General features: G+C 45.7%; 1 protein-coding gene across 2 annotated transcripts; it reads right to left on the minus strand.

The window, feature by feature from the left end:
• Positions 1–430: 430 nt before the first annotated feature.
• On the minus strand, positions 431–27,086 carry PPHLN1 (periphilin 1). Of its 2 annotated transcripts, none has more exons than XM_061567246.1 (9): positions 26,950–27,086; positions 23,433–23,506; positions 22,703–22,795; positions 21,529–21,596; positions 15,008–15,531; positions 12,604–12,665; positions 10,925–11,609; positions 8,981–9,060; positions 431–2,246 (listed from the first exon to the last, which is right to left on the minus strand). In XM_061567246.1, coding segments are annotated over exons 1-9 (1,794 nt in total). In that variant the 5' UTR covers positions 26,951–27,086; the 3' UTR covers positions 431–2,039. The 2 variants fall into 2 exon arrangements, with proteins under 2 accessions (XP_061423230.1, XP_061423231.1); XM_061567247.1 differs by lacking the exon at positions 26,950–27,086 and adding an exon at positions 26,700–26,720.
• Positions 27,087–27,090: the final 4 nt, after the last annotated feature.

Raw genomic sequence — 27,090 nt, forward strand, 5'->3', positions numbered from 1 at the left:
TGCACCGAAATTCGTTTCCCCGACCTGGAGGTTGTTTCCCTCTCAACCCGAGCGGCCAAGCCACTCCAAACCTTCTCACTCACCCAGCCGGGTGGGGCAGCCCAAGCAGGGGAGCCACACCAGAGCGGAACGACCAACAGCGGGAGGGTGGAGCGATGCCACAGAGATGGTGTGTGCGCCAGCGGCGAGATGGACCGTGGCGCCACGGGGACCGGCTGGGTTTGGCGGTGGCCAAGGCCTTCAATCCGGCATTCGATTTAAAACAAAAAACACGCCGAGTCACGCCGCACTTGAAGGGGACGGAAAGATTTTACGCCGTTTCAATCGCTTCAAATTTACTCGAGCCCTCACTGCCAAGGTATATACGCTGCAAGCACATGACACGCGCGCAATAATGTCCGCGTGAAACCAAGTGAAACAACCGCAAAGACACTGTACATTGGTTTTTATTACAGAATATTCACGACACAAAATGTACAAATCTCGTTGAGACGGACAGATGCTTTTGCTATTCCAATGTGTGACGTCACGCACGTTTACTTTGTAAATAATTACATTTCTGCCCAACATAGTACAAGGGAACGCTCTGTAACGTAACATGCAGAAAATAAAAAAAATAAACCCGACGGCAAAAGCACACACAGGCAGATGCACAACGGCACGTTGAAAACACACCATTGTATTACAAGAAGAAAATAAAAAATAAAACATCTCGCAGTCGTCCCGAGAATTAGGTTAAAATAAAGCCCAGATGGTTCAGATTTCACCAACCCCGTCCTGCCCCTCCTACCAACGCCGGTAGTGTTTTGACGTATGTGCAGTATGCTGGTGTCACATTTCAATACGGTACACTTGCCTACTGAACCAGCAGGGGGTAATGGGACTTGCAACAAAGCCCACCGTGTAATAAGAGTAAGACAACAAAACTCAACGCCGCACTGAGTGAGTGTTAGGAAAAATAGAACGATGTCGCGCTCATAAAAAAACCACGCCACCTTCACTTCCCCCCCACCGTTGAACCTCTGCAGTCTCCCTTCAAGCGATGTAACGATTTATATTCTTAGGTTTTTTCGGTAAAGTCACGTAGGTAAAAAATTAAAATTAATAAAAGTAAAATAAAAATCACGACGTTTTGGAGGCAACACAAGCTTCCGTCTTCAGGTGAAGCTTGTGTTGCCTCCGAAACGTCGTGATTTTATTGTTTTTATTTTTTATTAATTTTAATTTCATTTTTTACCTACGTAACTTTACCTAAAGCTTCAAATCTAGGATGAAAGCTTCAAATCTAGGATGTAACGATTCACCGCTCCCACATCGGCTCGTTGAATTTGTGTCACAAAATCACGCCCGCCTTCCAATTAAATAATGATGTTTTGTTATGTGTCCTATTTTCTTTTTTTCTCATCTCTTCACTCCTGTTCTTTGCGTTTCGGTAGCCTCGATGTAAAAAATATGTACATCATTTGAATATGGTTTGCAAAGGCAAAAGGTGTAGGTCCAGGCCCCGGCATTGGAGGGAGGGAGCTCCAGAAAAATCCCACTAACTCCCCCTCGACTCTGGACAGAACCCTTAGAAGCGTTCTGGGAATACTCACAGTTTACCCCACCACACAGAACATGACGATTGCCTTGTGGTGTATCCATTAAAATGGTGGGTGGGGGAGGGGGATTAAGAAAATAGTTCCATTGGTCCAACTTCCACTCCGGAAGAAACAACTGTTACACCACCACAGTCTTATCCGGATGGTTTATATAATATAACAGTTACAGCAAACGTAACTTCACACGCACTTATTGACATCTGTACACGATTTGTAAAAAAAAAAACAACAATAACAATACAGACAATGGTTAACCAATACTGCTAACCAACACCAAGGGCTTTCCAAAAACCCAAGTTTCGACACGCTCATTTTACACACGTACACACTATAAACATTCAACACTATCACGCCTTCCTGTGCCCAAGTCCACTTCCATTTCTCAAGCGAAACACCTCGACCACCGCGGCCGCTGTTGCAGACGCGCTACGGAGCCGGTCAGACCTGCGGCAGCGCCGGCGAGTGCTCCTTGCTCCGCAAGCGCTTGCGGCTCGCCACAAAATTCCGGAGCTGCTCCAGGGCCTGCTGCCCCATCTCAACGATGTTGGCCCTCAGCGAGGCCTGCACGGCATTCTCCAGCGACGGGTCTTTGTCCACCAGCATCCTCACCACCGTGCAGAACGTCCCGCAGTCCTCCCGGTACGCCTACGAAAAGCGGACACAGAACAAAGATGCGGACGCATGCTCGTCATCATCATTGTCATCAGCCATGACGTCATCATCATTGTCATCAGCCATGACGTCATCACCGTCATCAGCCATGACGTCATCACCGTCATCAGCCATGACGTCATCAGCCATGACGTCATCACCGTCATCAGCCATGACGTCATCAGCCATGACGTCATAATCGACGTCATAATCATCGTCATCAGCCATGACGTCATCATCGTCACCAGCCATGTCATAATCATCGTCATCAGCCATGACGTCACCATCATCGTCACCGACCAAGACGTCGTCATCGTCACCGGCCATAATGTCGTCATCATCATCGTCACCGACCATGACGTCGTCATCATCGTCACCGGCCATAATGTCGTCATCATCATCGTCACCGCCATGACGTCGTCATCATCATCGTCACCAGCCATGACGTCGTCATCGTCATCAGCCATGACGTCATCACCATCGTCATCAGCCATGACGTCGTCACCAGCGTCATCAGCCATGACGTCGTCACCATCGTCATCAGCCATGACATCGTCACCATCGTCATCAGCCATGACGTCGTCACCATCGTCATCAGCCATGACGTCGTCATCATCGTCATCAGCCATGACGTCGTCACCATCGTCATCAGCCATGACGTCGTCACCATCGTCATCAGCCATGACGTCATCACCATCGTCATCAGCCATGACGTCGTCACCATTGTCATCAGCCATGACGTCATCACCATCGTCATCAGCCATGACGTCGTCATCATCGTCATCAGCCACGACTAAACTAAACTATCCGAGAGCCAGGTGGGTACCTCCTGATCATCAGCTAATTCACACGGATTAGCGTGATCCTAATTGCTTGGCTCGCCTGGTTGGGGTTTGCGCTTCAAGAGGACCGACGATTGTCATCGATGATTCTCGTCGATGAATCGTCGCCGGTCCGGCTTCTCGGTCTCAGTCTTCCCCGGCAGTCTAAACTAAACATTTATTTTTATTTTTCCAGCTAAGGCCCACTGTAACCTGGCCACAAATGATGGCTAAACGAAGTGGCTTATCACGTGGAAATTCACAGCAGCCAAATGGAAGGGTCCCCCCCAAGCCGTCACTATCTCATGATCCTGCAATACGCCCGATTCAGATTTTTCTGACGTGACCTGCTCACCCACGTAGCACCTAAAGAAGCCTCGGCCTACTGTTGGAAAACGAGCACGCGTAAAACTTTGCCTCCTGCACGCAGAAACCTATGGGGCCAGTGATAAATCTTTTTTTTTATATGTGCCTCGATTTTATAGGTAGGACTACCTTTGTTTAATTTATATTGGAAAGTATTGCGATGCCCGCTTTAGTGGGGGCGAGTTTTTACTCAAAAAATTAATTGAATGAATTAAATGAATGACAGAAGACAAAGTGCCCCCCCCCCCATTTAACTCCCTGCACTAGGAGCCATGCCAACAACACTGACCCTCACGGCATATTTCTACTGACAGTAATAAATTCCCGTTTAACGCGTGGCGTTCACACTCGGCGTTTTCGCTTCAACGTGGGTTGTCTTTTATGGAACGTTTTCCCGCTTAACGTGCACCGCGCTCGGGATAACACGAGTGTAACGCGCGACAGACTACTCACTATAAGGCAGTCTCGCATGTGATGGACTACTCACCATAACGAGAGTCTAGCGCATGTGACCGACTACTTTCTACACGGTGTGGGCATTAGCAATGTTGTCCAGTGATGCTGGGAGCTGGTATGTATATCTGCATGTTGAACTTCTTTCGCATCATACGTGGCCAACCATACTCATCGGAGGTAATGTAGTACTGGCACTGTGTGGATGCGTGCTGTGTTACATGTCATGTCTTCCTCTTCTCCAGTCTGTGTTCCGGCACCTTTGTACGTAGCATTATCCTCACCCCCTCATCTTTTTCACTCCCCATATCTCTCTCGCTCACACTTCGTTATATTTAAATAAATGATTGTCACACATGGCATATTTATGGAAACACTACATAAACACGACACGTTTAAAAAGAAACGTGTAAAACAGTGTCCTGTCGATTAAAAACAACGATAAAATTACGGGCTGGAACGGCACCCCCACCTTCACCGTTATCCCCTATGGGGAAACTACTCCCCGCTGAACGCAAATTTACTATACGCGGACATCGTCAGGAACACAACCCCTGCGTCAAGCGATGGCTTGCCGTACACTTGTGCATCGCGGTCATCGGTAACAAATCTCCCCTGCTGTGAGACGCGGCGTACAAAACACAATCTCTCTGACGAATAAAAGCCAGGTTTTCAAGCTCCAATCGCCTACAAGCTCAACAGATCTAGAGAACAAGACGAAGGCTCGCGCGAAGTTGCCACAATAATCACATTCTTGGCTTGCCGACACCGGCGTCACACTTCTGAACAAAGTGGCCACATTTCTCTCCACGCCAACGTCTGATGACAAATGATCTGTCACGCCGCCGGCTGCTCCGATGTCAAGTCCATATCTCCAAACAGTTACACGTTTGAAGCATTACGCGCTCATGATCCGCTGCAAATGATGAACATCTCTAAGGAAGCTTTTGAGTGTAAAATAACACACCACCAGTTTCTCCCTTTGCATTCAGGGGAAAACATCTTAACTTCTTCAGACTTTGCGTTTTATCACCGTTTTTTGAGCTGCATAGAACTGCACAAGTCAGACGATCATTAATCTCACCTATGGCAGTCACCAGACATCTGACGACCTTTAGATACAGACAGCGAACACTTGCAAGGGTGTTCATGAAGCTATCATCAATCATTTATGAAATGATAATTTGAACTACGCGGTTGAAATGCTTCCAATGTATTCCTCAAATAGTTAACTTTTTTGAGTTCGGCTGAAAATCTTCATAGCGAACCCTCAAACAGCGCGCGACAAAAATGCCACGAAACGTAACCGAGACGTTGGCGACCACAAGACTCTTCAGATGTCGATGCAACATGTGTGTCGCCGATGACAAGGGTGGAATACGGAAGTTTAGAGAAATGAGATACAAATGCTCGTACCTCTAAGTGTGTATATAGTTTTGATGGCCTCTAGCTCAAACTGTTGTTTAATTTTACACAAAATACAGCAATTTGTGAATCCACTGCTGGATGATGGCATCCCAAAGCCGTGTCGGTCATGGGGTTGTTTTGTTCCTGTACTTGACCACACCAGTCGGCGTGGGTTTGAGAGGGGGGTGTGGGAGAGCCAGGACTGGTTCATATCTCACTCGCCCCTGACAATAGCCACAGTCGAGAGTCTAACTCCAGTCGCAAGATTTGCAGCGCAGTGTTGCGAACATCTGTGAGACTGCTCCCCCTGGCTGTCGAATTATAATTCTTTAATAATTGACGATGTATTTATTGACAATCTGTCGAGTTTGTTCTGGAGTCAAAGGCGTTCACACACCCCCAGGCATCAACTTCATGATATTTACAAAGCAGAGATACCTTGCTGGAGAGCAATATTTTTTTCAAATTTTTTTACCAGGTAAGGCCCACTGCGCTATATAGCTTTTTTTCAGATGCAACCTTGCCACAAATGATAGCTCAACAAAGTGGCTTTTTTATATATAGCAGCCAAATACTCAAAACGTACGTTGATTCTAAATGTGGAGGGAAAAACCGGAGGACCCAGAGAAAAATCCACGCGACCACGGGGAGAGAGACACGCACACTCCAAATACACAAGTGTCAGGGTTGGGATCGAACCCACAACCACCTGTATTAAAGGCAAGGGAGTTAACATCTCGCCACAGCGCAGCACGTGCGACTCCATATTTTCCTCTGCGTAGATGTTTAACGCTGCCTCGCCCATCTCCCATATAATTACGAGAACCAACGCATAACGCTCCCTTGCCGACGATCGCGCTGGGATGGTTTTTTTTTGTATTCAAACAGAACACAATCTCCAATCACTCCCGATACATCGGCCGCACCAGTCGGCCACAAACGAAAGGAGCCTTATTGGTCAGGAAAGAGACAAGAGTTCTCATATTTAAATGTGACCGTTCAGCATAGGCAGTTGGTGTTTTAACGACTGTGCATTCACACCTCCAATTAGCATGGTTGGCTACGTACGGTGCGAAAGGAGTTCAACAAACATAAAATTCAGCGGCAATACCTACAAAGCACATCTTTGTGAGAATATCTACTCAAAACACGCAATGAGAAAATGCACAACCAAGGATATTCACTGACACAAATAATCCACACAAATGTGTGATTAATAGCATGTATATGTGCGCACCCCCTTGTCAATTAACTGCTGGATTAGGTCCTCTCCAACACCGTGCAGCTTGCACGTTGAACTTTGCTTGGCACCGCACGTAGTGAACCGTGCTCATCAGAGGTGTGGGGGTAATTTGACCAAACGTCACCATGGTGGTCGGTGCAGGTTGATGAACGGTGGGCAGCGTAGGCGTGAGAGCAAAGGACAATACGCCAAAACAGTTTGCGGCACTGCCCTCTGCTGTCCGTAACTCAGCCCCCCGCAGCCTATAATGACTGTTATGCACACGGTGGTTGCCCATCCAAGCACTCTGCAGGCGCACGTCTGCTTACCGTCGGAGATTCAATGTGATCGGGCACATTCCAGGTGATTTGGTCACAAGCCTCAAGTGCATACCTTCGTTGAAATTCTTTTAATGAAATGGTTCATTAAAAGCGGCCCTTGTTTGCGCAAGAATGCACTTCCTTTTCAAAAAGAGCAATTATTATTCGTGCATTAAAGACTTGTGGATTTTCATTAATTCGGAAACCGCGGCGGGGCTGTTTATCTTCCCAAGAACCAACACCGTTAGCAAAACAGAACCAGACACCGCTCTCTCTCGCTCTCGCTCTCCTAATGTACCCAAAAAATATACAAACCAAGTCCGTACAAATAATCGGTACACAAAAACGACTCGTGTGCATTGTTCCCGTGACCAAAACCAACCCCCGCGCGCTACACCGTACACAGGGGGGCCTGGGATTCTGAGCAGATCGAATCGCCGCCGTGCATTCCAACCAGCGGCAGCCGCACACCCTTTCTTGAACCCTGGCGATGGGCAAGCTGTAATTAGGGTGGTTACACACACCGGCAACCATCCGCACCCACCCCCCCTCCCTCGTCCCCCCCAAAATGTCCCTTGGCCCCACTTTCTAAACGGCAGCGGTCGGTCGTGCCAAGCGGATTTAGCCTCATTAAAAAAAGCCCCGCTCTGTCATCACCCACCGGCCGTGGAAGTCCAACTAATTAGGCGACAGGGTGTTAATTTAGCGCTTAAACGGACCAGAAGAAAAAAATCTACCAACACGCACAGAACACCAGAAGGTGACCAAAGGTAAGGACACACAGACGCACGCAAACACACACACGCACGCACGGCCAGAAAGTAAAACCGCCATCATTACGATCGCCATTAGCCATGTTTAGGATTTTCCAGAGCCCTATTAAAAAAAACGGGTCTTGTCAAGATCGAGAAAACCAAAATATCTCCGTTTTTCGAGAACCTATCATTAACGGTGAATTTCCCGAGATGGCCAACAATTTTATAGCGTTTCAGGTTTTTAACATGTCCCAGCGACAATTTACTGTACCTCAACGTTGTTTTTTTTTGTACTTTTTTTCAGAGGGGGAAAAAAAATCCGGTCAAAGGCAAGTCGTAACGGAGCCGTCGTTAAGTGCCTGATGTCAAACCGCAAAAAAAAAAATTCGGGAATTTTTTTTTTTCAGTCAAAAAAGCAGAGCTCTACCAAAGATGCTTTCCCTTTCTCCTCCCCACGCTCGCCAGCAGCGTCTCGCAGGCTGAAAACGTCATTAGAAGAACGCAGCCGCAGAGGAACAGAGGTGCCGAGAGCAAGCCCTCGCGCTTCTATTCTGTTGTCGGGGTTGAAAGATGAGGCCCACAGGGCCCGAGACGGTGCAGACCTGCACATCGTCTGCACCGACGCCAAACCTGACTCTTTCACCATTATAACGACTTAAACACAACTCTGTGTGACCAAAGTGGGTACACGACCGCGGCGAGTTTCCCCCTTTTAACCGTGGCTTTTCTCTTCACACATGTGTATACACACAGCCCTTTGATCAAATTCACCCAGCGATGCGCCCAATCCTCAACCTGAATACAAACCAATGCCAACCGGAACACAAATCTATTTCGTCCAATGATCGTAAGACACGAAACACATTAAAAACAAAGAGATTACAATAACAGTTTTCCGGGCAGTAGTGTGCGACCTATTATTTCGCAAGATAAGGAGGGTTGAACTTGGATAGTGCTGATAAAGATGACTACTGAGGGGCTATACGGTCGACAGTATTGTCAATCACTGTACTATACTTCTATGCTCCCGTGTTCCTGCCTTCACCAACCCGCAATGACCCGCCTGGGTGAAGTACAGTCAAAGTAACTCGCAACGACGCACAGCGCACGGCGAAGCCGTCATCCAGCCGTGGAATTGAACAAGCTGCACATGTAGGTGTGCATGCGATGTACATGACAAGACGGATTCAAACCACACCCCTAAACAGCTGCAATCATTTTTGAAGCGGCATTCCTCCTTTAAGTGCACATTACACAACCGCGGAGGAAATAGCGTGCGTTTTTGCGTAATGCAGGTACACAAGAGGGGGCATTATTATTTCGCGGGCGGCTTCGCCGAACAGCGCGACGGTCAAACCCGTTTGCAGACCGCAGAGGCGCCCACCTGCTCGATTTCACGCCTCTTCTTGAGCACCTCTTCGTCCACCGTGTCCAGGTGCTTCTCGCCCTCCGGCTCTTTCACACCTGTAAACGCACAGGCACACGCGCACACGCACACACACAGCCCGAACAGGCTATTGGGGCTAGTCTGTTTGGTGTTTGCGTGCACCGATGAAGGCTGGGCACGGAGCATGAGGTGGCGGTGCGGGAAGCAACACGCTCGGCCGCCTTTTTCTCCAAAGTGATGACGTTTACACATGGCTCCAGGTACTCGTATAAGGCCGAGTCGACCTAGGGCAGACTCGAGACCAGTTCAAATATTCACAAATTATGTTACCAGACATCGAAACTCGCGTGGCTGAATGCGTAGCGCAGTTCGCCAAGCCACTGTGCTACCACTCTTTGTCAAGCGTGCGCGCGCACACACACACACACCCAGGCAGACTTAATGTGTTACCCAAGTGAGAGCCCCCATTGAGACAAGTATCTATTGCAATGTGTGTGAACCTTCGGGTGTGGCCATTGAATGACAAAGCAGCAACTATCGCGGTGCAGAAAAAGTAACTGCATGAAGGCAAAAAAATTATAATTAAAGGATGTGACGAAAAATGTTATCCTTTAGTGGTCACCCATCAGAGCCTTATCCAGGCTCTATCCTTGTTAGCTTCCGATATCTGACGAAATGGGGCATGTATATGTGCTAAATCTAAAAAAAATCCAATTTGTAAATATATATATATTTTTAAACGATAATAGGCATGTCATCAACATTAGCAGCCACAATGTATCGACTGCTTGAGGAGGATTTACCCAAACCACCGCTCTGCCTCAAGGTCTCGTGATGCAACAATCCATCTTGCAGCTGTACGCGGTGGGTAGATGGTAACTACCTCGCCTGGTCTACAGGAGGTCATTCCTCACCCTCCCCTCTCCACCCAGCCCCACCCCTCCCATTTTTGGATGCACGACGGACGGACACAATAATCCCCTGTGGGCTGGTGTACTACTGCTATATATTTGGAGATTGCGTGTCTCTCTCTCATCATCATCATCATCACGGTGGCTAGGAGATGTTAACTACCTCGCCTGGTGTACAGGAGGTCGGGGCTTCGATCATGACCCTGACGCCTGCTGCTGTATATTTGGAGTTTGCGTGTCTCTCTGCCCGTGGTCGTGTGGATATTTTTCTGGCTCCTCTGGTTTTTCCCCTCCACATTTAGAATCAACGTGCGCTTGCAGTATTTGGCTTCTATAAATTTCCAAGTGATAAGCTCCTTCATTGGGCTTCCAATTGTGGCGAGGTTATTTCTGAAAAAGCGCTATAAATAGCTCGGTGGGCCTTACGTGGTAGAAGAAAACAGAGTGTAGTTTAGTAATGCAGGTGAACTAATTTCATCGTGCCATCTCCACAAAGACCTCTCCGGTGTGTTCTCTCCTTTGGCTGCCACTGTCATGAGTCTTGACCACCAGGACATGATCTCTTCCCGTGACGTGTCTCCTGCCGAAACCCTCGCTCTTTCCTTGACAATGCGATGTCTCCAACGAGCTCATGTTCTCTCGTGAAAGTGTTTCTGTCTCTCAGATAATTGCAAGCATGCAACCTCTCTATGCTTCTTTGCGCGCCATTCAGCTTGTGTTCAATCTTCATTTGTCAACATCTCTATATTTCCGATCATTGTCATAGCAGGTAATAAACTATTATTCAAATGCATTGTGCCGACAGACGGAAAAAAGTTTTTTGTTTATTGTATACTGTCAGTTTTTTGTATCCATTTCATAGCAGATAATAGCCATTATTGAAAACAATTATTTTACAGGCACAGTGCATGTATCACAAGCAAAATATATCAAACTTAACCCGTGAACCAACGCATCTTCAGAGGCCACGTTGACGCCACCGGCCACCGAATCTGTACTTTTAAGGTGAAACCAAAACTGCGCCACTCACTCTTAGCTGCAGCCTCCGCGTCTCCGATGCCTACGGGCGGAGAGGCCGTGCTCGAGCCAACGGCGCCATCCGAAGGCCCCGCCACCGGTCCCACGGAGGCCTTCTCCAAACGCGCCGCTGCCGGCTCGTCAGAGGAAGTCGAAATCTCCGCCAAGCCGCCCCGACAAAGCGGCTTCCCTACGCCGCGCATAGCGGGAGAATTCGGGGAATCCTGTTGCTGCTGCTGCTGCTGCTGCTGCTCCTGGAGCGTCGATGACAGGAAGGGAATCCCTCCGCTCGCCGCCGCCGCCAAACGCTTGCCGCAGTTCCATATCACCGGCTCCGGAGGAGCACCGCCCGCAGCGTCCGTGGCCGGCCTAGCTTCGCTCGACTTTCCAGCGACGCTGCTTTCGGCAAATTTGGCTCGTCCCTTGTCTTCGTCGCCCTTGGGGCCAAACTTCTGGAGGAAGGTAGCGCCGTACGCCTCCGTCGGGTGGTCCTTGGGCACACCGTTGGTGGGAAACGACAGGCCCACGCGGGCGTCCGCGCCGACCATCATGTCGGCGAGGTTCGTCCTTTCCGTCCAATCGGACGGCTTGGGGGAAGCGTTCTTTACCGCCGCCACCGCCGCAGAGACGACCTCCTCGGCAGCCAGGCTCGAGTTGATCTGTCCGCTTTGCGTTGGTGGCTGTGCTGCATCGAGTACCTGACACACACACAGATGGCAAGGGAGGGGGGGGGGAGAATTAGCGGCCAAGAGTTTACAAAAAAAACATGAGTGGTCTTTTGCAAAGAAAACCATCCAAAAGCCATAAAAATAACGTTCCAATGGCGATGATTAATAGTCTATAAAGCATCTATATGCAAGCAGATCTCAAAATACACTTTATAAAAGTAAACAATAACAAATTGAGGTACAAGGGGGGATCGGGGGTGGAGGTAAAACTATTTTTAATATTGCCAGGTAAGGCCCACTGAGCTATATAGTTATTTTTTATAAGCGTCCTGGCCACAAATGATATCTCAACGAAGTGGCTTATCGCGTGGAAATACATAGCAGCCAAATACTCGAAACGCGTGTTTCAAAACGTGGAGGGAAAACGGGAGGACCCGGAGAAAAATCCACGCGACCACGGGGAGAACATGCAAACTCCAAATATACAAGCGTCAGGGTCGGGATCAAAACCCGCAACCTCCTGCATACCAGGCGAGGAAGTTAATATCTCGCCAATCTGGTGGGTAAAAGCAGAGAAATATGCAAGAGAGGAGAGCCAAACTGCAACGTAGACTGGCACCAACACCAAGTCTCAGGGACAGCAAAGGCAACCAGGGAAGCTCCTCATACAGGAATACAACCTTCTAATCTTTGCTAATTCGTTCAGCGGGCTAGTGTGCTGAGCACAGATCTCAACCGGATCAAGTGCTGAAGTCGCCCTGTAAAAAATGTAAAAACCAGGGCTTGCACAAAAAAATATTTTAAAATAGATACATAATGTGAATAAAAACACTCAGAGTAACAGCAAGCCTTTACTGACATAGGTGTAGAAATTATTTAAGAGTAAGTCAGCAAATATGCTTTCGAATAACTTTAGAAAACTAACTTTTCTCTCAATGCCCTGTTATTCTTAGTCATTAATCTATAAATATACCAGGCAGTGTTCTCTCTCAGTGGACGCGAGACGTATCAGACGTCAGCTCACCTTGGGGGAGGCCGACGGGCTGCGGAAACCAAGTTTAGTTTTCGGCGGTTCCGCAGATTTTCCTGAAGGAGAAAAAAAAATCCACATTAATCACTCATTTCAAATTGGGAAAATGTGTGACATTCAAAACACACGGTTAAACTGTAACTCAAGCGTAGCCGCATGACATCGTGCGCCGATCGGGTGTGCTCCACAAATTCACTGCACGTTCTGGCAGACGAGGGGGGGACGGTGGGACAAGCTGAATTACTTCCCAGATGTTTTTTTTCTCTTCCCTTCTATACATTCAAGCACATTAATAATTCTCCAAATAATTAGATATATGGTCCAGGTTTCTCTGCAGATTGCACCCTGATAGAGTTTCCAGACCTCCCTGTGCCTTTCACCTTCTATATTTCCGAGCCACGGAGTGAAACTGTCTGGAGGTAAATAAAACGAATGGCGAGGAACTCCAGCTGAGCGTCGGACCTTTCCCGAACAAAAGCTCCAAGCGACCGGCCGGGCATCCGGCTCTCACTATAAAACCAGCTGGTAACGACATTCTTCATTCCCGAGCCCGCCTCATCCCTCCCCCGCAGGTGATGGCAATAAATCAGGGACATCGGCAAATTCTGCAGAAGAAAAGGGGGAGCTTTGACGTCCTGTGTGGCTTTTGTTCCAGACATTTACTGTCAGCCGTGTTTTGTAATTGGAGAGGAGAGCCACAATAAAGTTAAGAGGATGGCAAAAAAAAAGAGGCTAAAGGAAATCAATTTTTTTTTTCTTCGAGCAAAGCAATGTTGATAAACGCCTACAAAAGTCGGGGCTAAGGTTAAACTTTAGGGTCAACGACGATGCATTCTCATTAAAGTGGTGTCACCTATCAGCCATCAGCAGCACTTTGTTCCCATCGACCTCCAGAGTCTCATGGAACTTGGCTGCCAACGGAACACGACTCCAATCTTTCACTCAAAACGTAAGTTAAATTATCTTTGCGGTTTTTAACTATTACTGATATTTTTCAATTTACATTTTCCAAAGTATGCCCACTATCACTGGGCCATAAATCTAAGTGCAAATAAAAAAAGGCCAACATGTCAGTGATACATTTTTACGTTGATTAATGCGCTCATGCATACGTTGCATGAAAAATGTGAACTCACTTCGAGCAGCAACACGGATCACAGATGTGAATTCCATCTTAACCTTCCGCCTGCCGCTTCATTATCCGTCCATCGACACACCGAAAGACGATCTCCCTTCAAACCTCGGGTTTTTTTTTTTAAGTTAGCAGCTAAGCCTAAACATTTGTCAATGATGCATGTGAAAATAAAAAAAGGACAAAAACTACTGACGAAAACCTGGAATTCGACGTACAGCACGTCGCCGTAAATCAAGAAGTGTTTTATAAATAACCCTCCGGGTTCAACACTCCGGTGAGCAGCTTCTAAGACGGGGGTCTGCTCCCGTAACCCACCGAGGGCACGTGCACCTCACCGCCAAAACTGCCACCTGGACTGTCGCTCGCCCGGTCGCGGTCGTGCCAGTCACGTGACAATCGGTCGATTCATCACTCAAAATTAAGGTTATCAATTACGATAACCGCAAAGCAAAAAATAAAACTATTAAAAACATTAAATCCGGGTTTTCCACACAGATCTAAGGATCTAAAAATGAAAAAACTCAGGCCGCGTCTTTTGTGTCTGGCCGAGCATGCCATGCAGGGACTGAATGTTGGTGCACACAACGGCTGCTGCTAACCAATCACGCTGGAACCCGCCGTGCAGTTTGAACGTGCGCACGTGCCGAGCAGACCGAAGGTTACTAACATCTTCCCGGTTTCAACTATCTATTCAGAATTGATCATCAATTTTAAAAAAAGATTACAAAAAAATCTATATTTTGTATCATTCAAAAAAATAATTAAAATACCATGTATTAATATAACATTTAATATGTTGAACAACCCTACTCAAAATCAATTCTTATGGTCACGACTTGTATCGGGCCCATGTGTCCAAATTATTTTGATTGGACATACTGCATGTAATTGGTTCAGGAAATCACCACATCCCCCAAAGGTTTTAAATTCACAATTGAAAATAATTAATTCTGAAATAAGTGCTTTCAAATTGTAACAATTAATTGAATCACTGGCAGGTTGAGTTGAAGGGGGGAGGAATTATTACTCATTATTACACGCCTACTGAAATTTATGATGCCAAATATTAACCCAGGAAAGCTTCCTTTGAGTCTCAAGATCTTTCGGGATAATCCTGCATTGGGATATTTGGTCAATGCAATTTCCGATGGGGCGACAAATGAATACATTCTCACTTTGCCTAAAAATGTAAGTAACCCTCTCATCACTGAGAAGGCAAGTACCAAATCGACACACACCACCACCACCACCACCCCACCACACCTTTGCTCTGCCTGGTGACCGTGTGCGGCTTCAATGAGACACCCACAGCATGGCCCGCGGCTGGCAACGTCGACCTGTACGCCTTGGGATGCGCCAGCAGAGGACTCCTCCTCCTCTTGGGTTCCGGCCTGGCAGCCTTCGATCTCCCGGGTGCATCGTCCCATTCCGTGAAACTCGGGCGGCCCTGGAAGTACGGCGGCGGCGAAACAGACCGCCTGTCGCCAGCGATGCTGCGGCCCCCGGGCAGCAACGGGGGCAACCGCTCCCGCTCGTAACTGCGGCCGCTCGTCCACCTCCCTGGCCCCGGCTCGTACGAGTCGTTGTTCGGCGAGTAGCTGCGGCGCAGGTCATTGCCGCGCTCGTAGGGGGAGAAGCTGCGGTCCCGCACACCAACTCCGTCGTCGCCACTGCCGCCACGAGCCGTGTTGCGCACGGTGCGAGCGTCGAAGGGCATCGCGCCGGACGGCGTGTTGTTGGCCCAGGGCCTGCCACGAGGCATTTGGTGGCGGTAGTGGTCTTGCTCACTGCGGTAAACGAGGTTACAATGGAAAGACGAGAATTGCCTGTGTTAAGTAAATCGTCGTCATCAGATACAATTAATAACACTGCCGGATGAAGGCGTTCCCAAGACGTCGCTGTATTTCATGGTCCACGCAATGTGCATGGAAGGTCGAATTCAAATGTTAATTGCATTCAAAAGTTTATGGTCGTATTCAAATTTTATTACATCGCTCAGTCTCTACGGTTGATGTCCTATCAAGGGTTTTTCCTCATTTGACTGCCGCTGTCATCTCAACCACCGGGCATCATCGTTGGCCAAGACATGTCTTTCTTCAAGGGTAGTGACTTTTCGTTGAATAGTAAATATATCTCTAACTTGCATACATTCTCGAATCCATGTGTTGCTCGTTTTGTCTCTCAGTGCAATTCACAAATAGCTACTCTATTTAATGTTGTTAATTTTCATTCAATACATCAGCTCACAAACATAAATATGTCTTGTATATGCAGTAATCAAAATAACAATGTTTACATAAAGTTTCTACGTATAACCAATTATAACTGGAAAATACCATAAATATTAACTTTAACCACATTAACACACATTTGATAAGGTTTCTGTTAGAAAATAAACATCGAACCTCAGTGAGGGTTCACCTTGCGAATGAAATATCTGTTTTAAATACCAAATATAATTACCAACTTAAGGTTGCGACAAAACCCACCAGCTTTTTGGGGCCATCAATCCCAAAACACGGCACAGTAGTTTAAAAACCATAGCCCGGCTTAGCGCTCCGAATGCAAATAACTGCATCTTGACCACAACGTACTGTAAATATTGGTACAGATTTAGCAGTGATCCCTTTAAAATGTCGCCGAACCAGCCACGGCAGGTTTCAGCTGCGAAAACCCAAGGCAAACATTGTCTTTCAGCGGAGTGCTCCAGGTCACTGCCACATCTCCCACTTCTGCAGAGCATTCCTCAAATTCTTTGGACATCTTGGAGACCCCCGCCACCGTTGACAGCAGGGCAGGAGGGTGGAAAAAAGAGAAGAAAAAAAACCGAGAGAAAAAGTGGCAGACGGGCTAAAGCTGCTGTCAGTGGTGCATAAGAAACACCGCGGAGATGTGGGTGGCAGATTTGGGGAAAGACAAAAAAAAATCTGCGTTTTAACCGCCACTGAAAAATAAATCCCTGGACGTGGTGCCTAAGCCGCTGCAGTTTGTTAAGCATGGCGAGACAGACTCTGAGCTCAAACACAAACGACAAGGGAAAGTCTTGATCAACGAAAGGACTTCATATACCAGTTGAGCGCACTGAGAAAAAAAAGGCAACTTAAGCAGTCTGTCCCTATGACCAAATCACCAGGAATGCACGTGATCTCATCAGCTCTCAAAAGCTAAGCGGGTTTGGAGCCTGGAAAGCACTTGGATACGTGACCACCGTGCGTGACGTGTTATTGTAGCCTGCGGAGCTGCAGGGTGGGCAGCAAAATCTACCGCTGTGCCGTATTTATAAAGCTACGACATCAGTGCTCTCCGCCTTCATCAACCAGCACTGACCAGCGTGACGGTCGGTCAAACAACCCCCATAACCCGCATGGCATGGGGGAGGGCCCTCATCCAGCAGTCACTTGACAACAGGGCTGTACGTGTACAGCGTGTCATTGTCAAACAAAGTTGAACAGCCGCGGCTCTTTCTGCAACATTCTTTGTTCGAGCGCGAATTCTACACCGTACCCTTGGCACAGCCGTTTGGGAACGAGGGACGCCCAGGAATAGCTGCTACACAGTACCCAGGAAATGCTTTACACCGTAATCCCATGAAAGAAACATTTCCCTGACTAACAACCAAAGGAAACTGTACAGTTTTTTTTATTCCAACAACTCACTCCACTGTCCAGCCGTGCACCCGCGACAGCGAAACGCTGACTGCAACGTGCATGTTGTATACGTCCCTGTATTACCAAAAAAAAAATCACACAAGGCCACTCTTTTACGATAAAACTATTTTAAGTAAAAACAAAAAAGGGGTTCTATACCTAGTGTAAGGTTAATCAACAACTACGCAACCCAAATTAAATTTGCAGGGCTAAGGCCAGAACGGGAGGCCAGAAAGCTAGAGCCAAGGCAATTAAGCTAATTTCAGCGTGTTTACGTCTGCTTAAATCCAACAGTCCCGGCTTGTATCGTAGGTCCAATCTTTGCGCGCCATACTACCGTAATGCCCTTCAACGGGGGGGGGGGGGGGGGGGGGTGGGGGGGCAAAAGGTCAGTTGTAATCTGCTGAACAAAGTGAGGAATTCACACAACCCCCCAAAAATCGCCTGGACGGAAAAAAAATTCTTGAAAAGGCAATAACAAAATGGGGGATAAAAAGGAGCCTATTCATACTGGGCCCCAGAAAATTTTAGGCGGTAGTGAAGGTGTGGGTAAGATGTTGGATTCACATCCCAAGCTCAGTCAATGCGGTCTGTGGTCTCTACTACCGAGCAGACAGACCTTACAGAGGTCACAAGCAGTGACATTTACGTCGAGTGTGACTAGCCCAGGACTTCACACGAAGCATTGCGCCTTGACTGACATTTTCGAATGGGGACATTTTAGTTCAAGCAAATGCAAATTAATGAATGCTGCTTTGATATTTTGACAGCGAGTAATCCTGTGAATTGTAGGACTTAAAATTGGCATCCAATGATTATATTGTTAAATCAATTTCAAAGTTTGCTCGTAAAAAAAAATGTACTTCAACAGTCCAGCATGTTCATGACCCTTAAAATTCTACTTATAGAGTTAGTACCTCGGCTAACGTTTTTAATCCGTTCCACGAAAACGAATGTTCACCGAAATAACTGTTAATCAAATATAGGAATTACTTGTTAAAAGCTTTAACCCATTCTAAAACAATCAGAAGTTGACCTTTTTGACCCTAAAAAACATAGTATATAACATTTAAACACTCAAGATTCATACACATTAAAATAACATATCGAAAAGGGTTCATATTAATTAGCAACATAGTTAAACAATGAATAGAGAGCGTAAAAAATGTCTTACCTAACCACATTTTTGATCTCAGTTTTTCTTCTTAAACTTTTCGAACCGCCCCTTGCTTGCCTTAAAGTCTTCAAACAATGAACCAGAGGATTGCGGTGCTTTGCGTTTTAAGTTTTCAAAGATCAATCTCGCCCTCAAAAATGGTTAAGCTATCTACAGACTCACCTCGCATTTCCGTATCCTGAATCCACATCATTAGCAGTCTCTCCATTTCTACAATGATTTCCCTACCTTTGAACATCCTGGTCGAGGAATCCGTCACATTGGCAGCTTTTTGCCCGTATTTTGCAAAATTGTAAAAATGGTCGATTGGGTCAAGCCTAACTCACTCATGAGTACACTGATTATGCTTATCAATAATTATAATAAATAATCATGCTTATCAATAATTTCCTGCTTTGTTTTAACGAAAATTACTTTCCTCCTCCTATTTTCCTTTCGCAAATTCACTTGAGGGGCCATTGCAAATACTATGAATTCACTTATAAGTTGAAAAATAAGTAAAAATCACTGCGTCTGCAAGAGAGCCGTTTACACTGCCCAAACAGAAAACAATGTAAATAAAGCCAGTCGAGATCTAAACGCTCATCAATGGGTGTCCCTGATTGGCTGAGGAATGCTCAGCCCACTCACGAGCGCTGGGATTGGCCGAAATTAGCGCCAGCGTGCATAACGTAAACGGAACCGTTCATAAAAATATTAACGTCAGTCGAAACCATGGGGGGGGTCCTATCGTAGGCGAAACGTTCACCGAAAAACCATTAACCGATGTCACTGTTGACCGAGGGACTACTGTACACGCAAAGATGCACTTGTACTGCTATTAAGTTTATCAGCGGCAGCCTTGATCAATCCACTGCTGGATGAAGGTCTCCCTGAGCGGCAGCAATCGCTGCAATGTAACGATCCGTCAAGCACCTGCACACAAGCTGATATAATTGCTCCACCTCCATGTATAATGCCCTCACAGGTTTCTTTCCATCACTCAGTTTCTGGGTCTCGATGTATAAAAAAATTATAGATGAAACACATTTGATAAAAACGTATATGACATTTATTGCACACCTACTCATAACATCTCGATCCAGTGTATCGGAGTACTCTACGTATCAAAACACAAAATACGAAGATACCGTTATTCGAAAATTCAGTCTCATGGTTCGGAAGATAAAATGGAATGATACACAAAGAATGTATTCAATTGTGTAAAAAAAGAAAGCACATTTGAGAAGATTAACAATAAAAGGCTCAAATGTGTATTTCAAAACGTGGCAATTAATCAAAACAGTTTGAGCGGAATGACAAAATAAATAAATCCCAGCATGCCCACCCAACGCTTGTCATCATTACTCAGGGTTTGTTGCAGAGAGGTTCCTCTAATTAACTTAAACAAATGTACCGTTAATGTTTGTTTTAAAATAATAAATACATTAAGTAAATCTATTAAACATCGGCCTTGGAATGTAAGTGGATTGAGTCAGTGTTTACAATGAAGTGTTTTAGCTCATACGCTTGTTTTTGTTACATTTTATTGGTATCATTTAGTTTCAACGACCTCAAGAGTATTTGTGCAAAAGATTATACGTCGCAAAATTACTTACAACATACTGAGGAACGTTTCGAAATTGCTATTTAATGCATGAGAATCAATGTCTGCACCATGCCCCGTGTGTTATGTGCGTCTGCCACCTAGTGGCGAATCGTGTTAGAACAAAACATTGCCAATGGGAAGCTACAAAACATTAAAGGTCATTCACAATAAAATCATCATCAAAGCATGACGATTCATATCATTTTCAACATTAACGTCTGGCCAGAACAAACCGATCAGGTGGCAAAGCGGTACGGCGAGCAGATCGCCGCCATCGAAGGGTTGTGAGTTCACACCCTGGTAGGGGGATTGACTCAGGCCATCAACCTTGAATGGGTCGATATACCGGGCACGACTTTCTGGGGACGTAAACAGTGGTTGCCCTGTAGATAAGGTGGCACCCGCCCACCCACCCACCCATGCAAAGGTGGAATTTCCACTACTGGCTCAGAGCTGTAAACAAGAGATGGGCACCACCTTATTCCGCGGTTAAATTACTTTTACTTCGTTATTTTACGAAAATAAGAGTGACAATGCAAATGCGATGATATGCATGAAACAGCACAGATAAAACAATACAGACGAGACAGTACAGAGAGAGGTAGCAGAGACAAAGACAGTGCAAGGAAGAGTTTCCCAAACTCTAGTCTCACGTGACGTGCCAAGCGGTTAACGCTGCCGCTTCAAATTAAGCTTGAGATCTGTGTGTGCACGTGTGTTCCACGAGACGCGGGTAGCGCGTCGTCGTGTTAAATAATTATCGAGCGTGTGCGCAATGGAACTTGTTCATTTCTATTTCAGTTGGAGTAAATTGGTAAATGCAGAAAGATGTAGCGTGGCAGGTTGCGAAGACTGACATTTGGGAAACTATGGTATAAAGAAAACAATCCAGATGAGGCAGTACAAACAAAATAGATTTGTTTATTAAATCCAATCATGACTCTAAATTGTGGAAATTCAGACTCCCGGTGAAGGGAAGGGTGAATTGTTACAAACCTGTCAATTTAAAGCGATACATTTTTTTGGTGGAGGCTCAACCGGGGACAGACGGTGAGCTGGCAGCACCATCCCTGAGTCAACCGTGCCCCCATTCATTTCAGGAGGAATCCGACGAGCTACACATCCATTTTCAAAGATCGTTAGAGGTCTGCCAACACAATGAGTGGCCTGCCCTACCGCTCTGGCCCCACCAACTCTTCTGCCAACCCTGCCCGCTATCCAGATAGCCCTGCCACAACCCTTTGCCCGTATTATGGATTGTTCTTGAGGAGAGCATTTTTAATTGGGTGGAAAAAAATTCATAACCCAAGATTCCCCCCCCCCCCAGCCAAGCCGGCATGTTTGGTAGCTTTATGGTAACATTTTCACTCACCTGTATTCTGGTGCGCGACTTGCTGAACGCCTGTCCCACTGTCGGTGGACGTCCCGATCTTCTTCGTACTAAAGATTAAAACAAAGCAAACGACAACTATTAATTAAAAAAAGTGTGTCGTACATAAATGTTCAAAACACGTGCAGTCGTGACTAAACAGACATGACATGCATGAGAGTAATATTTATGGAAATTTTAAAAAATATTACCCTGTAGCAGAATGAGGAACTAATGTACGTGCTTGTACGCTAACAAAGGTTACAAGAGAGTGTACCTTGCAAAGAAGATAATACATCTCAATAGGTTCACACCTTGATAAAGAGCAATGAACTAAAATTATTTACGCAAAAAATGATCACCAAAGCTGAAATGTGGTGCGAGACACTTGCTTGCTGCCTAGTAACAACATTATAAGTGGTCACTTTCCAGAACAAAGACATTAAATAACAAGGGAGGCACGCAAGACAGCTTGGGTCATTTCTCCCGCTGCTCTAAGAACCTCTGATAATTCGCTTGACATGCTCGGGTGCTGAGTCCGTGATTTTCCCAAACCTGTCACCATCAGTCTGAGCCACAGTGGCCTTGCCAGACCAGTTTCATATAAACCTTAGATTTGTAGATGTGTGAAATAAAGCAGATTGAGGTAGAGATACATATTGAAAACTCCAAACAAATATATAAGCATCTCCCTGCGAAATAAACCACTAATTATCTGCAGCCCATCCCCAAAAGATTTTCTAGGCTGTCGAACTTGGTAGGTCAACAATGCAGGTAGAGAGAGGAGTCTGCTTAGGGGGAGCGGTAGCGTAACGATTAGTGCGCTGCACTACTAACTCGACAACCCGAGTTCGATTTCCACTCACGATTATGTATGTATGTTCAACTTCTTTCGCACTGTATGTAGCCAACTGTGCTAATCGGACGTGAAAGACCAGTCCTAGACATCTCTAGGTCAACTCAGCCTTAAAATTAGAACCCAGTATGGTGTGTAAACATCACCACTAGGGAGACAAAGGCGGTCAGGTGTGGTGCTGGCCACCCACCCCCTCGCATACCGTGGCAGCCTTCATAGGTGCTAGCTAACAGCACTTGCCCCAACAGTCTGTTAAGGTTATAAGAGGGGGATCTTTGTCTTTGTTTAGAGTTAGGTATCATGGTACACACAGACACATACCCATTCTTTGGGTGACCTACGCCGCTCCATGCCTCGATAATGATAGATCGGTACGTCATCAGGGTTGTCCAGCCAACGAGGCTCCTGGTCCATCTAGAAGCGTGAAAAATATGGAACACACGCACACATTATTGAGAAAGCGCTGCTTTAAAGGCCCATATAAAACAACCAAAGCACAACAGAACATAACAGTGGTCATGTGTTTGTCTTCTTTCCTTTCAAATTCAAATTAATATTAACACAATAAAATAAATAGATCTATTTATCCCATTTTCCAATGTTTTTTTTTATAATAACTTCCAACAAATAAGATAAGCTTCATGCTGGTCTCTTGGAGCACTCAAAACATAAAACCGTGCGTAAAATCCCACCGAACCGGAACATCCATTACATTTCTATATTCTATAAAATTAACTAAAATTAAATAACGCTGACACACTATCAAAAAATGCAGAAGTGTAGAAAAAAAAACAGTTAAGTAATCCTTGACTCCGGTAACTCTTGACTATAATCTGTAGCAGCTCTTGTCAACGGCCACATCTGAATCATCTTATCGCATGCCTGTCAACCCCTTATCAGTGCCCTGTACAAGAATATGGGGTAAATCGTATGAGTTGACAGGTATCTTACCGGCATTCGAAAATATACCAATCACTTTATTGTTTGGGAGGGGGGGGGCTTATAACAAAATATCAAATGAGATCTGTAAACGCTCCAGGATTGTACTTACAAATGTTGACTTCTCTCTGTAGCCGTGGTCACCCATTGGCATCATCCTCTTGTTGCTACGTGGATGCCACGCCACTGTTGGTTACAAACACGTGCACACACAATTTATAATTGAACGTTTTACCAATGTGTTTTATAAACAGCGACGGCAGCTTGGTGCATAGCGCGCTGCGCTATGAACTCAATTCCTGAGATTAACTTCCCAGCCACGGCTAACATCAGTAGAGAACGATACCGGATCTGGTGAACAGCACCCACACCTCGTCAACCCACGCTTCCATTACAGCCACAGAGAGGCCTTCATCCAGGGCTGGATTGAAAAAGGCCTGTACATATTCTTGGTTCTTTCGGTAAAGTCACGTAGAAGGAAACAATAAAATAATAAAAAATATGAAACAATAAAATTTGAAAAAACCGCCACTTTTTTCTAATTTTCTTGATGTGGTTTTCACACCTGATGATGATTGCTTGTGTTGCAATCGAAACGTCGTGAGATTGTTATTGTTATATATGTTTTATTATTTTATTGTTCCCCTTCTACGTGACTTTACCGAAAGAACCAAGAATATGAACACCTGCATTCAAGAAAGCTTTACATCAAAAAAGGCCCGTACATTATATATTCCTTGTGTTTATGAATTTTAGGAAATGTCAAAAGGCAACAAGTTTTTGAGTGTAACATAAAATAAAAAGGCTAATCAGACCACAAGAGTGGACAATAACGTCTGTCTTAATCACAGTCGCTGAACACAAGCACAAAGCGGCCAGCAATAAACACGACTGTTTAACTGTGTAATATATGTTTCTTGAATATAGGGAGGTTGTGAGAACTCGGCAAAATGTCAGCCACCGTGTTCACTGTATCCTAAAATAAATAGAAATTAAAACAAATGACAGTCAACACAATTATCTGACGACCAATTTGTCAAAGGATACTTTACAAACACGTGTAAACCCCAGTGGGATTGCTTGCTTTTTGAGGATTGGGCAATGTCAAAACACCACAGTCAAACAATGAGGACATCTGATAATCAAAGAATAGATGTATTTCACAGACAGGTGGGCTAGATTTTTTTTCTTTCCATTATTTAGATGATGTATGAACAGTAACTCACCGCCTAATTAAACCAATTCAAGAAGGCACACAAAATATTGGCAAACATTACAAGGACTTTAGTTCAAACCGACATTTACATTGCTTTGTTGTAGAGTCAATTCAAACTACAAAGCATTTATCGAGCAAACATTTGAAAAAATCTATAGAATTGGTTGCAGCTTTGTTACAATTTGCTCGTAGTTTTATTCACTAGAAATTCTAGCTTCTCAGCACTTTGTGCCTCGCCCGTCGCCCCACTGGTGTGCCCCCCCCACCTGCACATGTGTGCAGATACTATTGACTATATTGTATGTAGGGTTTGTAGGCATATATTCCTACAAAATACATTTCTATTTTGGGGGGGGGAGGGAATATTTGGGGGGATTCAACCATTTTTGAAAAGCTGTTGGATCAACTTTTTACCCCCACATCTGAGGGGGGGGGGGGTTCACTTTCTATCACGTTTTGATTCAGGCCTTCTGGAAGGCTCTCATCATTTAGTTGACAAACGGAAAAATGGAACGCTGGGCTTTTATAATAGATTGGTGCTTTCATTTATATAAGTGACTCTAAAATGCAAAAGTTGTAGAAACGTGTATATACTGTATAATATAGTAAATACAAATCATTACACGGGCCTATCCATGTACACGAACCAACGCCAGTGTAGCTTTGTTAACAATGACTGCAAAGTCGCTCAATGTAGACTTGAAATAGTGTTTTATGTACAATAATAATGACAATGACAATTACGCAAAGCAATTTGGATTCACATGGCAAATCTGAATGCAAATTCAAGTCAAGACGCTGTACAGAAATCGTGAAATTTACACAACGAGAACAACCAAAAAAAAAAGCCGGGCAACATACATGGGAAAATTGTCGGCCAAAATACCCTCTTACAAAACAGGGCCCTCTCTCAACCCTTTTCACTCCACGGCAGCCACTTTCGAGCTTGCTCGACCTTGGAGACACGGGGCTCTCTGCAGCTCCCTCTTGCAAGAGGCATCTCTGCCAGTGCAGGGGTACACAGGTGCCGTGTCGACCGAATTTGTTTTCGTTTCGCCCTTTTTTATTCCGATTGTGCTCCCGATGTCATGCGATGAGACCAATTTTTTTTTTAAAACCCATTCAGAACTCTGCCAGAGAAGTGGTTGAGACTTCCGTGTCTGAGAATTACCCCTCCAGAGCAGATATCAGAGGTATCTCTCAGAGGCTTTTTTAAGTGATCCTGATCAACACATTATGTATGGAGGGAGGGGGAGGCAGAGCAGTGCTTCCTCACAAGAGTCGGAGAATATTGTTTGAATCATCAAGAGCTCACAGAAACGGAGCGGTGGCGTAGTGGTTAGTGAACTGTGCGCTATGAACCCGGCTACTTGAGTTTGGGCACCACGGTGGCGAGATGTTAACCAACTCGCCTGGTATACAAGAGGTCGTGGGTTCGATCTCGACCCTGACGCCTGCTGTATATTTGTAGTTTGCGTGTCTCTCTCACACACACACAAACCGCAGTCTACACTACACAGTACACTACACCAGTCTACAGTACACACACTACACCGTACACTACACACCAGTCTACACTACACACACTAAACTACACACCGCAAACTACAATAAAGTACACACTCGGCTCAAGTCTGCAATAAAGTACATACAACTCGTCTACAAATACATTACACACTACAGTCTACCTAAGTTTACAATACAGTGCACACACACACACTAAACTTTATAGTAAAACACATTGGTGGCTACAATAAAGTACACACAGACACTCCGTTCACGTCTAGGATAAAGTACATACACTCACCTACAAATACATTACACACTACACTCTCTACCTTAGTCTACAATACACTAAACTTTATAGTTGTGCCCTGTCTTTGCCAAAAAAGGGTAGAAAGCTATTCTTATTTTTGATACTTTGAAACTGGCAAAAACGGTAACACTACCGTAACCTCCAATCGTGCCAACATCAATAAAAACACAACGAATGCAACCACAAAAACTTCGACGCGACATTATTTCTTCACGATTGGATAATTTGCACTTGTTAAAAAAAATTATAATTTTTTTTAACCCCCCCTCCCCCCCCCCACTACATTGTGTATAAACACCGTAGGCCTAGGTTAGTAGGCAAGGCGCTGGCTGCTAGGCCTCACCTACCTCAGCCCAGCACCGGGAACATCGCCACGTTTTGCTTGCGACGAGTGCGCCAGTGCGAGCGTGAACCCGCGATCGCCTCCTACGAGTTGTCTATACATCCACAATGGACCACGAAAGGGATACAATTTGTCGGTGTTGTACACTCGGGGGTTGTGCACTTCGCGACGCGAGGCTTTGCACCGGCGGCGATGGGGGGGGGGTAAGAGACACAGATTCGACACTCGTGGCAATGAACACGACACGCACTTACTTGCTTGTCGTGTTAAACTCTTTCGCCTCCGTTGTTACCCCCCCACCCCCTCTCTCTCTCCTCCTCTCTCGACTTGGACAGCGAAATTCGCTCCGTTAAAGCGGCGCCCACCGCAACTCCCCTTGGCTCGGGCCGTGCGTC

The sequence above is a fragment of the Lethenteron reissneri genome, chromosome 38 (assembly GCF_015708825.2).
Source record: "Lethenteron reissneri isolate LAM-NWPU_2019-01 chromosome 38, ASM1570882v1, whole genome shotgun sequence".
Classification (NCBI taxonomy): Eukaryota; Metazoa; Chordata; class Hyperoartia; order Petromyzontiformes; family Petromyzontidae; genus Lethenteron; species Lethenteron reissneri.